The sequence below is a fragment of the Orycteropus afer genome, unplaced genomic scaffold (genome assembly GCF_000298275.1).
Source record: "Orycteropus afer afer isolate SDZICR_OR568_19922 unplaced genomic scaffold, OryAfe1.0 scaffold00009, whole genome shotgun sequence".
Classification (NCBI taxonomy): domain Eukaryota; kingdom Metazoa; phylum Chordata; class Mammalia; order Tubulidentata; family Orycteropodidae; genus Orycteropus; species Orycteropus afer.
In genome coordinates this window covers 5,969,102-5,981,826 of record NW_006921596.1, presented here as the reverse complement: position 1 = coordinate 5,981,826, position 12,725 = coordinate 5,969,102, and the positions used below count along the sequence as shown (strand labels likewise).

Sequence of the window (12,725 nt, the reverse complement as noted above, 5' to 3'; positions counted from 1 at the left end):
GCTGGGTAAATTGGGCAAGCTATTTGACTTATTGGCAGGTTGGCAGTTCAAATCCACCAGCTGCTCCGTGGAAGGATGATAAGGCAATAATCTACTTCTTGGAAACCCAATGGGGGTCGGTAAAAGCTGAAATCAACTCCATAGCAGTGAGTGAGTTTTATTTGACTTATTAGTGATTCCATTTCCTTATCTGTAAAATGGGAAAATTAATATTTCCTGACTCACAGGATGTCAAGTCCACCTAGAGGCACTCAGAAGAAAGTCCTGGTGATCTCCTTCTGAACAATCAGCCATGAAAACCTATGAAGCCCAGTTCTACTCTGACATGCACACGGGGCTGCCTTCAGTTGGAGCTGACTCAATGGCAACCGACTATTACAGTTTGAGGTTATAGTTGCTCCTGGTGAATAAAAAGGGGAAAAATCTACTTAATGGTTCTTGATGGTGGAAAGGGTTGAGCGCACCCAGATCAAGTTCCTATTACGGTTGAAGATGCGTATCCGAGAGCTGAAATGATTTGGACAAGATAAAATCACCAGTAATGGCAGAAACAAGTCTAAACATTGTTTTTGACACCCAAACCAGTGCTTTCCTCCTTATTCTATTTTCAGGATTGGCTTATTAGTTGTTCGGAAATCATCCCAAATTATGCGCCAATTCAACTTTTCAAGTTTGTCCCAAGAGCTTGGACGAGAAGAGCGGTCCGCCCGGACAGTAGATGGCGAAAGAGCGTTGTTAGTAGAGCCTGGAGGTAGCAAAGAGGGTGGATACAGTGCGGAAACAAAGGAGGGCAAAACTTCTCTTGATTGGTCCAAGCGCCTCTGTCCAACTCTCCAATCAGAAGTGGTAGCGTCATCACAGTACCGGGTTGAAGCGGTAGCCCGCGGAAATTTGAAATGGCGAACGGCTTGGTGATGGGTGGTGGTCTGGCGTCGGAGGCGATGGCGCCAGAGCCAGAGTGCACAGGCTGGACGGCCGAGGAGGAGCCGGCCAGCCTAGAGAAAGGTGAGCACCCGCCTTGTCTGGGCCTGAGGAGCCGCCTCCTAGCGGCGGGCCATCTCCGCGGCGGTGTGGGGCGTCGGGACACTTTCAGACCCGCCACCCAGATTGGCGGTGAGGGCTGTTCGAGCCCTGGATCCGCTTTCTGGATGCCAAAGTTGGGAGGTTCCCGGGGGCTACTTCCCCTCTCCTCGCCTTCTCTTGCCTCAGCTTCTCCCGAGACTGCATGGAGTTCGACTGAGCCAGGAAGTCCCAGTTCTCGATTCCTGGATGGGTTTAATGGGCCTTTTTGCGCATTTATCTGCGGAAAAAAGGGCCATGGCTTTCATCTGTATCACGAAAGAGGTCGTGAGGCACACTTCTCTCTCCTGAAAAAGGAGGAAGCGTGAACTCTGGACATAGCTAGCTTCCCTAAGCACAGAGGACAATCGATTTCCCCAGAATTTAGGGAGCCAGTTTGGAAAAGTCTAGAACTAGGACTCAGGTTTCTAATTCTCAGTCCTTTCGACCTCTGTGTGCAGTCCCTCCCCCCTTTTCTCCTTGACGTTTTAAGCTGATTCAGAGTTTTCACTTTAATATTTTAAGTGGTATTGTGGAAAGAGCCCTGGCAAAGCAAGAAAACATAAACCCATCAAAACCAAACCCACTGCCACACAGTCGATTCCGACTCATAGTGACCCTTTTGGCCAGAGTAGAACTGCCCCATAGGGTTTCCAAGGATGTAAATCTTTAATAGAAACAGACCGTCCTGGGCTGGTGGGTTCGAAAGAGCTACTTTTTTGGTTAAGCAGTCAAATGCTTTAACCACTAAGCCAACCGAGCTCCTAAGAAAATACAAGTGTTACTTAATTTTAGTAACTTTGTAAACTAGCAAAAGTCACTTGGCTTTAGTTTTCCCATCTGGCAGTCAGAGACAGTGGTCCTACAGAATTGTGAAGAGGGAATGATGTGTGAAGATTAATTACTTTCAAAATGGCTATAAGGAATTCTGCTAATGTAGAGTGTTATTTATTCAACATACATTTATATCTACTAAGTGATGTTCTCAGTTGCCTTGAAGTCAATGCCAGCTTATGGCCATCCCATGTGTTACAGAGTAGAACTGCTCATAGGGTTTTCTTGGGTGCAGTCTTAAAGGAAGCAGATTATTGTTGTGTGCTGTCCATTCAATTCTGACTCATGTCTACCCTATAGGACAGAATAGAACTGCTGTGTAGGGTTTCCAAGGCTGTTGATCTTGACGGAAGCAGACTGCCACCTCTTTCTCCCCCCTGGAACAGCTGATAGGTTCAAACTGCGAACCTTTATATTAGCAGCTGAGTGCTTTTATCGCACTAGGGAAGCAGATAGCCAAGCGTTTTCTTCCATGGAACAGCTATAGGTTCCATCCACCAACCTATACTGTAGTATAGCAGTCAAGGGCAAACAGTTTGCACCACCTAGAGACCTCACCACGTAATACCCAAAAAAATCAAACTCACTGCCATTGAGTTGATTCGCACTCATAGCGACCCCCACTGGGTTGTCTAGGTGGTAAATCTTTACGAACGTAGTGGACCAGCTGGTGGATTTGAACCACCAACCTCTTGGTTAGCAGTCAAATGCCTTAGGCACCATGCCACCAGAGCTCCTTTACCACATAATGGGAATTGTTATTTAATTCTCTAACTTAAGTTGAAGTAGGCGTACTGTTTTTACCCTCCCTTTATAGCCAAGGAAACTGAGGCAATGAGAAAATGGTCACACAGCTAATTAGGTATAGGTGCTCTCCACGGCTCATGTGCATTGGTATTTGTGAATGATAGACCCTTGAGTGTACTGGATCATCTGGGAGGTCAAGTGACTCTAGTGGCCTGAAAAAGGGCAAAGAAATTGGAGGAAGGAGAAAATAAACTGGTGTGTGTGTGACAACTGCTGCTCCTAACGGTTTCGGATCCTTTCCCTGAAACCCCCACTGGAAACTGCTCTGCTGGTCTAAATGGTACCCTCAGCATTTGTTTTTAGTCAGTAGGCATTTCATCTTTTAAAAACATCTTATTACACAGAATTAGATATGCCACTGGCTGAATCACACCTTATGAAACATAATTACACACAACCCCAACCTAATGTGATTAGCATTTTCTAATCTTTTCCTTAGACACAGTCATTGAAATTAGTGAGGAGGCACCTAGTAGCCTCAGTGAAGTAAACCTTATGCATTATTAAGACTCTCTAATCCCTGTTTGTTGAGGGGCCGTTTACAGGCTGATATTGTATGGACGATAGAAAATCAGCTATGTCCCTATTTATAATGCAGTTTTATAGAATTGTTCTGGAACAAATGAAATGACGATCAGATCCTTGGCCATTATAAGCAGCTAGCCGTAATAAAGATCGTGTTGTTGGCTGCCATCTAGGTGGGTGGCACCCCTGGGCCTAGTCCTGTGCTTTCCTTGGGGTCAGATCTTAGTGATCGCTGTGGTTTTTGTTGTTGCTTTTCTGAAGTAGATCACCAGGCCTTTCTTCCTGCTTCAAGCCTTCTTATTTAGTCGTAGTCTGGAAGCTCCTCTGCAACGTGTTTAGCAGTATAGCAACTTTCAAGTTCCACTGACAGACAGGTGGTGCACTGGCTGGGAGTCAAGCCTGAGTCCCCTTCACGGAAGATGGGAATTCTCCACTGGCCCACCACTGCCTCCTAGTGAAGATCATGTTGTTGAGTGCCGTTGAGTCCATCCTGACTCATAGTGACCCTCTGTGTCAGAGTAGAACTGTCATACATGGTTTCCTAGGCTGTAATCTTTACAGGAGCCGTGTGCCAGGGCTTTTCTTCCATGGAGCTGCTGGTGGGTTCAAACTCCGACCATTCAGTTGGCAGGCAAGCTCTTCATCATTATGCCACCAAGACTCCTTAGTAAAGATCATAGCTGTATCCTCTTAAGGAGAACTTGGGTGGTTTTCACTGAATTAAAAAACAAACCAACCCTTTCTTTTGCCTCTCCCCAAATGTCACAGAGGGAGCTCTGTTGGCGTAGTGCCTAAGGCATCTGACTGCTAACCAAAAGGCTGGCGGTTCAAACCCACCGGTCACTCCTCAGAAGGAAGGTTGGGCAATCTGCTTCTGTAGTGATACTGCCTTGGAATCCCCAGGGAGGGGTAGCTATGAGTCAGATCCAACTTGATGGCAATGAGTTTGGTTTGGTTTTGGTAAACCTCACAGAAGAGCAAAAACCTAACCTGTGAAAACTCTTAAGCTCTTGTTGTTTTGAAGTAGATCTTGGATCTGACATGTTTTTATGTTTGGAAAACTTGTTTTTTCTGACAGTGATCGAGGTAAGTAAAACAGCATAACCAAATCCTAGCTGGTATTTTGCTTGGACTTTCTAAGCAAGGATATGAAAAAGACAATTTATAAACACTGAAAGTGTCTGGGATAGTTGAGACTGCTTATTTTTAATTCTTTTAGGTTTGTTCCAAGAGGAAGACTCATGCAGTGACTGTAGCAACCATGATAAGGCAGGTACTAGTTTACAAAGTTTTGTGCTAGAAAGTAAAACACTTTTCCCGGAAATTTTCCAAACAAGTCAACTTCTGTTCTATGAGCGGTTCAGAGCGTATCAAGATTACATTTTAGGTGAGTAGGTTCTCTCTCTCTCTCTTTTATGTTTTGTGTGTTATCCTTTTCGTTTAAAGTAGATTGTCTGTTTAGTGTCTCAGACTGCCAGTTGTTGGCACTGATGGAAGTAGACCTAATGGATTTATTAACTTCTCTCTACTTTATGCAGTTTCATTTCTTATTGTGTTTAATTTGTTTGTAGCTGACTGCAAGGCCTCTGAGGTAAGAGAATTCACAGCTGAGTTCTTGGAGAAGGTCGTTGAACCATCTGGATGGCGGGCAGTCTGGCACACTAATGTGTTCGAGGTGCTGGTTGAGGTAAATTTAATTCTGTTGTTAAGACATTTGTCTCTAGCTAAAAGCACTTTCCTTCAGACTGTGATAGCCAGAGTGCTTATTTTTAATTAAAGTTTATGAGCTGATTGAAAATAGCATGTTTTTCACATCTAATTGCTATGGTGTATAACAAAAATAACCCCAACTGCCATCAAGTCGATGCCAACTCATAGCAACTTTATAGGATAGAATAGAACTGCCACATAGGGTTTCATGGCTGTAGATCTTTATGGAAGCAGACTGCCACATCTGTCTGCCACGGGGTGGCTGGTGCATTCAAACTGCCAACCTTTCAGTTCTCAGCTGAGTGCTTTAACCACTGTGCCTCCAGGGCTCCTTATGGTATCTAAAAACTCACTGCCACCGAGTAGATTCCAACTCAAAATACACCCTATTGGGTTTCCAAGGTGGTAAATTCTTATGGAAGTAGATTGCCTCCTCTTCCTTCCACGGAGCGGTGGTAGGTTTGAACCACCAACCTCTGGATTGCAGTCAAATGCCTTAGGCACTGTGCCACTAGGGCTCCTTGTGGTATATAAAGTGTTTTGCAAATCTTAAAAGCAACTGAGGAGGAGTTAGCAGGGAATTGAGGTAGTTGAAGTTTCAGTGCCCTTTGACAAGGGGAATTGGATTATAAACCTATGAAGTGGAGGAATTATTTGAGATCATTTAAAAAATGTAGAGACCTAATTATGAAGTCAGTGGAGTTTCAATTAATTTGTTACCTTCTTAGTTGTAGCCCATTAAGTAGCTCAAACCAAATAGGCAGTTTAAAACTAGCCCATTTGTTGCCTAACAAATTTGTAGAGATGCGGTTAATCTCTTGATAATGTGTCCCACTGCCGAAAGTAAAAAACAATCTTATTTTTCAACTGACTGGGCCTTTTACATTAAATTTGCACTCTAATTACAGCTGTGAATTTTTCTTAGTGTTTGTTAACTGGACCACAAAGAACCTTGCTGAACTAAAATGTTAAACCAGGGAGTGTGAATCCAAGTTGTTGCTGCAGCTCCTTTAGAAAATGACATCACATACTGCAATGATCATGTACTAGGCAGTGGGTTACATCAGAGAAGAACTGAAGCCTTTGAATCATGATGTTGGCGAAGAATATGGAAAACACCATGGACTGCCAGAGGAATGGACAATTCTGCTTTGGAAGAAGCACAGCCAGAACGCTTCTTAGAAGTGAGGATGGCGAGACTTTGTCATATGTATTTTGGACATGTTGTTAGGAAGGCCCAGCCCTAGAGAAGGACATCATGTTTGGAAAAGTAGAGCGTTGCCGAAAAAGAGGATGACCTTCAACGAGATGGATTGACAGAGTGGCTGCAACAGTGGGTTTCAACATAGCAGTGATATGAGGATGACGCAGGACTGGGCTGCGTTTCGTTCTGTTGTACGCATGGTCACTAGGAGCTGGAACTGATTTGATGGCACCTAACACCAGCAGTGGGTTGCAGCTGTTCCTTTTGAATTTTCAGATTTTGGATTGTGCCAATGTTGGTCATTTAGACCTATTAATTTGGTTTTGATAGTGTCTCTCTGCCCACATTTAAAAGAAAAATGTGCTTAACACCTTTAATTCATTGCACTTACTAAGGGTCTAGTGTTGGTTCCTCATTGCAGTAGAGAACATGTAAGGCCCATGCCCCTCTGAGTCCTTTCACTCCTGGTCCCCTTGTCTCTCTCTCTCATCTCATCTGCTGCTCCATCCCACCCCTCCTCCCCTTCTCCACCACAGGGCCTTAGCACCTGCCTAGGCTCTTTAGGTGCTTGCCTCCTTTTCATCCCTCTGATGTCAGCTGGGAGGGGACTTCCCCTGACCAGCCTGGCAAAACCAGGCACTGCTTGCTGCTAGTTATTCTCTGTCACATATTTGTCATCATGTTTGCGTATTCATTCGTGTCACCAATGACAGTGTAAGCTCCATGAGAGTAAAAGTCAGACCTGCCTTGTTTATCCTTTGTATCACAGAAGGAGGCTCCTTCCCCCTCATTCATGCTTTTTTAACAATCAAGCCATTACTAGCGATTTCTGCGTGTCTTGATTTTGATTTTCCTGTATTAAGTCAAGCCATGTTGTTTTAAATTTCAGGTCACTGACGTGGACTTCTCTGGGTTGAAGGCAGTGGTGAGGCTTGCTGAGCCGTACCTCTGTGAGTCTCGAGTGAGCACTTTTACCTTGGAGTGTATGAATGAGCTGCTTGATCTGAAGGAACATCGGTTGCCCCTGCAGGAGCTGTGGGTGGTGTTCGATGATTCTGGAGAGTTTGATCAGACAGCACTTGCAATCGAGCATGTCAGGTAGGAAGAGAAGTTGATGAAAATAACCTGTGTCCAGAAATGTTGGGTGAAATGAAGGCAGTCTGGTCTGTATTAGACCCAGATTTAAAACCCAACCTATAAACTTGGTCATTGCATCATTGCTGTAGTTTAAAATATTCAGAGATGGGAGAGTCTTTTAAATGAAACCTTTTTTATGGGTTTGAAATTTTCATTTTGAAATAATTTTAGACTTAGAAAATTTTGAAAAAATAATACATTCTATATACTCTTTATCCAGTTATCCCAAATGTTAACAAAAGGTGTTGTTGTTGTTGTTATGTGCTGTGGAGTTGGACCCAGCTCATAGCGACCCCTCCTTGGGTTTCTGAGGCAGTATCACTATGGAAGTAGATTGCCCTGTCTTCCTTCAGAGGAGTGGCTGGTGGGTTTGAACCGCCAGCCTTCTGGATAGCAGTCAAGTGCTTTTAGCCACTATGCTACCAGAGGTAGGAGATTCTTAATTTCATTTATACGCATTTAGAAGTTGACTTCAGAGTTCTAGGATTGAAGGCTTTATGGTCGGCATATTTGAATATGAGAAGAAAGAAAGAAAAAAAGTGGAGAAGGTGATATATTGTGACCTGTGCACTGATAAGACTAAACCAAAACAAATTCATGGCTGTCAAGTCAGTTCTAACTCATAGCAACCCTCTAGGGCAGAGTAGAATGGCCCCATAGTGTTTCCAAGGTTGTAAATCTATGTGGGAGCAGACTGCCTCATTCACCTGTAGAGTGGCTGGTGAGTTTGAACCATCGAGCTTTTCGTTGGCAGCTAATACATGTTATTGTGTCTGGTCAAAGAAGATGTCTTCTCAGCCACTTGCAGGATACTTGAGGGAAGGTATCTTTCAGCTTGTTTGGCTCAGTTGATTTCCACTCATACAGTGTACTCCTCGACTAACAGGTATGCTTTTCTTAGTTTTTCAGATAATTTTGAATTTTTGGAATGCATATATGGATTCTTTCTCTTTCTATATGGAGCTCTGGTAGCACAGTATTTAAGGCATTTGATTGCTAACCAGAAGGTTGGCAGTTCAAACCCACCAGCTGCTCCATGGAAGGAAGATGGGGCAATCTACTCACATGAGTCAGAATGGACTCGATGGCAGTGAGTTAGTGAGTTGGTTTTAGAGTGTGTGTGTGTGTGTGTGTATATATATGTGTATGTATGTATGTACATATTTACTAAAGAACGCTTAATTTTTTTATTTAGAAATGGACTTGTATTTCTCCAGGAGCTGGAAGGCTGGATAATGTAATGATCATAATGTTAATAATTGTGCTTAGTATTTTGAAATTTAATAGTATTTGCTAGTTTCTCTCTATATAATTAGATAACCTTGTTCTGCTGAGCTTAATTTGGATAACTTATAAAGAAGCAGTGTCTTAGGCCCAGCTTCTGACATCTCATGGAAATCTCTAACTGTATACAGGAACATTTAACCCTAGGTGTTCAGGATTAGGCCAGGCATTTTAAATCTGAAGAACTGGTTTCAGTCCAGAACTTAAATAAGCCCCTTAGGTTTCTATCATTTTTTGTAAAATGCAGCAATTAAAGCATTTAAAGGTAAAGCAGTAGTTGATGATTTTAGGGAACTAGGAATAAAGGAATCCATCTCTCTTTATGAGTGTAGAAGTGGGTAGAAAGACAAGTATCTGGAGTTGCTAATGGTGTTACTTGAAGATGAACTTGGCTGAACGTGTTCTTCATTTTGAGGCTCAGGTCTGGGCAGTGACAAGAGAAGGTCAAATCATGAATTTTCATTTGTTTTTTTATTCAATAGATATTTGAGTACAGGGTCCTGAATTAAGGGTAGACAGTCACTGTCAGGGAGCTGTCATTGTAAAGGTGGAAGATTAGCCTTCAGGCACTAATCACATAGAGATATACATGTGATTGTAAACTGCAGTGAGTGCTATGAAGAAGAATTACAGTCTTTCCTGACTAGGTGACAAGAAACCCAAACTAAACTAAGTCAGTTGCCACTGAGTCGATTCTGACACATGGTGACCTTGTATGTGTCAGAGCAGAGCTGTGCTCCATCGGGTTGTCAGTGGCTGATGTTTTTGGAAGTAACCATCAGGCCTTTCTTTGGAGGTGGCTCTGGGTAGACCTGAACTACCAACCTTTTGGTTCACAGTTGAGTGTGTTAACTGTTTGCATCACCCAGGGACACCTTCTGTCTCTATAGAGTAACCTGTTCTGGACATTTCATGTGATGGAATCATAATACCATGTGGTTTTGTGACTAGCTTTTTTCACTTAGTGTAACTTTTTCTCTGTTCATCCATGTTGTAGTACGTATTGATATTTCATTCCTTTTTAAGGCTGAATTCCATTCTATGTATATGCTACAATTTGTTTGTACATTCATCCACTGATGGACATTTAGGTCATTTCCACCTTTGGACTAAGGGGCTTTTGGTAAATTGTGCTGCTGTGAACATTTGTGTGCAAGTATTTGTTTGAGTCTGTTTTCAAGTCTTTTGGAGTGCCATTGCTGAGTCATAACGTATGCTAGCATCTTCCTCTCTTTTTTGGTCTTGCACTGGCTTTCCTTTTGTATTACCTTGGTTGGTGCTTCCTCTCATGTTCAAACTTTAGAATGTTGGCATTAATTAGGACTCAGTTCTCGGCCATCTACTCTTCTCTCTCTGTAATCAACCTTAGAAGTGCAATAGAGTCACCTGGGTATTTTCTTTGTAGAAATATTCCAGCTAATACATGAAAAAGGAATGGTAGGATCAGAATATCACTGTTTTGCAACCACTACTAAAATAAAAGTTTGAAGCAATAAGCATCAGTGGCTACTAAAGCCATTTGGTGAGAAATGGATGGGGAACTTTGTAGTAGATTGAGTGGATGCATCAGTCTGATAGCACCTGAATTCCTTGATCAGTCTTAGCTTCACAAAAAGAGAGACTGTCAGCCACATGTGCATCCTGATGGAAGTACATTACACCTCCCTTGAAGTATTCTTGCTGAAAAATCTTGCCTGAAGCTGATCAGGTCTCTAGATCTTACTACCACTTTACTAGAAGTAAAGGAAGTAGAAGAACATGTGAAACAAAACCATGGGGATATAATCAATAAAATTCATAGTGTTGGAAACGACTACATTTCAAGGAGAAAAAGAGGGAAGAGTAATCTGCAGAATAAAAGTGATGCTAGGGAGGTGTCATTTAAATGCAATGCTGACCTTTGTGTGCATCCTGGTCTGAACAAGACAACTACCACAGCAGTGGCAGCAACTAAAGAGAGAAGGACATTGGAACACTGAATTTTTTGTTTAAGTTATTTTTTAGAGAGGCATAACAAAATTTATGAATGATTTATGTCTACGGTTTGCTTCAAAATGTCAAGGTGGTAGGGGGAGGGAGGCAGAGAAGTAAGGGTGGGGTAGAGATGAAATAAAATTGCCAGGAATTGATAATTGTTGAAGCTAGGTGATAGGTGCATGATATACTGTTTTCTCTCTGCCTTGTATATGTTTGAAATTTTCCATAATAAAAATCTGTTAAAAATCACTTTAAAAAATACTGATGCTTTTAAAATACCTCCCCAGGGGCTTCTAGTGTGCAGCTGGGGTTGAGAACTGCTTTATATCAATGTCCCCGGATGATGTCAGTCATTGCTTTAATACTATCACTGTGCTGACAGCTCCCACATTTCTACCTCTAGCCCTGACCTCCTGAGCTCTGCACTTGTATATTCATCTGCCTACTTGACATCACCTACTTGGAGGTCAAATAGATATCTCAACCCATTTTCATGGTGAAATGGAACTCTATTTTCAACCCCAAACCTGTTTCTCTCCTAGTCTTTCTGATCTCAGTAGATGGCACTACCATCTACCCAGTTACAAATGATCAATTAAAAAAAAAGACATCCTAACAGAACTATTATTGTGGAGAAAACTTTTCTAGTTGATCAAAAGAAGGTCATGAGTATTTTAGTGATGGTAGGACATGAAAGTGTTGTGTAATATTTGCTATAGTTGATAGCATATTTTAACTTACTCAAAACAATTTACTTTTTACCCCCTTAAACCCCTGAAATTTTGAGCCAGTGATTTAACTTTGATAATACTACCTTCTTTTTCAGGTTTTTCTACCAAAACATTTGGAGGAGTTGGGATGAAGAAGAGGAGGATGAGTATGATTATTTTGTCAGATGTGTTGAACCTCGACTGAGATTGTAAATATTTGTTACTGACCTTGATACATTCTGGGAAAAATAGATATCTCAGTTTAATCTTACCTGTGCAATGTGTGTGTGTGTGTATCTGTATGAATGTATGCCAGGGGCCCATAGGCAGAAATGGAACCACATACAAATAGTACAACCCATTGACAAGTTATTGAATGAAACTTGTACGAGTGCAGAGAAACATGCTTTTAGTGTTTATAAACTGCATCTAAAAGCAGAGAATTCAAGAATATCTCTGTTAATAATTCACTCTTCTGTAAAACTGAATAAAATCCAATTGAGCTAATATGTTAAAACTCCTTTGTTTAATGAAAAGAAAATTGTTTGAAAAACATTATTTGAATTATAGAATCCTTTTTTTTTTTTTTTAAAAAAAGAACGTTTTTAAAGATACATAGCTTTATTCTAACCTCCAACAGAAAACACGCTAAACTATTGGTCTTACCTTGGCATGTTTTGTCAAGCTCATTTTTCTTAAATCTTGATTTGACAAATAGATGAAGATAATAAATTGTTAATACTGGTGGTGAGTAAAATTTCCAAAATACCTGAACACTTTCTTCTCCTGATTTATCACTTTGGTAGGGAAAGCTTTCCACACACAAACACCCAAATGATTGCTCTGCACTGACCTGGTTAGGGTGGCTGTAGACCCTCCACTAGATGGTGTTCTAAGACCAGGTAATTTTACCTCGTATTCATGAGCATTAATTTAATAGGCCATGCTGAAATAAGAATAAAATTAGAACTTGCATTTAAAAAGAAAAAATTGTAGGAGATAAATTTTTTCCCTTGTGTGAAAGATGATTTGGTTCCATAAGATCATGCAGTAACCCTTTACGTTACTGGGAAACCCAATCAGATTTAGTAAATTTCTCTTGGCTTAAATAGTAAATAATAAAATAAAAACATATTTGAAAAGTGTGGCTAGTTTAGAATTATGTATGTCTTGTTTCAGCTTTTCATAAATTGGCTGTTATTTCTGTTTAGCCCTTTTTCCAATTTTTCCATTGTATATTTTCTGTATTCCCATAGCATGTTTAATAAAATGCCAGAATTTCCACTTTAGGTTTTTCTAAGTTTGACACATTTTCTCTTAAAGAGTAATGATTGGTTTTGATTGTAGTGAAATGCAATGGTAGTTGAATATCGTGTGTATCTGTCAAATTTGATCTCTACTTGAGAAAAAAATGTATTCCCATTTGACAGCCTTATATGTGCTAACAACAAGAAATGATTTACATACATGCATTGTAC

At 41.2% G+C, this 12,725-nt stretch overlaps 1 protein-coding gene across 1 annotated transcript in view; it reads left to right on the top strand.

Moving 5' to 3' along the window:
- Positions 1-896: 896 nt before the first annotated feature.
- SHCBP1 (SHC binding and spindle associated 1) overlaps positions 897-12,725 on the top strand; it is a 36,346-nt gene continuing 24,517 nt past the window's right edge. Inside the window, exons 1-5 of the mRNA XM_007946771.2 lie at positions 897-1,005; positions 4,445-4,612; positions 4,797-4,912; positions 7,029-7,237; positions 11,364-11,456. Coding sequence (XP_007944962.1) covers positions 897-1,005; positions 4,445-4,612; positions 4,797-4,912; positions 7,029-7,237; positions 11,364-11,456 — 695 coding nt within the window. The remainder of the gene's footprint in view (positions 1,006-4,444; positions 4,613-4,796; positions 4,913-7,028; positions 7,238-11,363; positions 11,457-12,725) is intronic.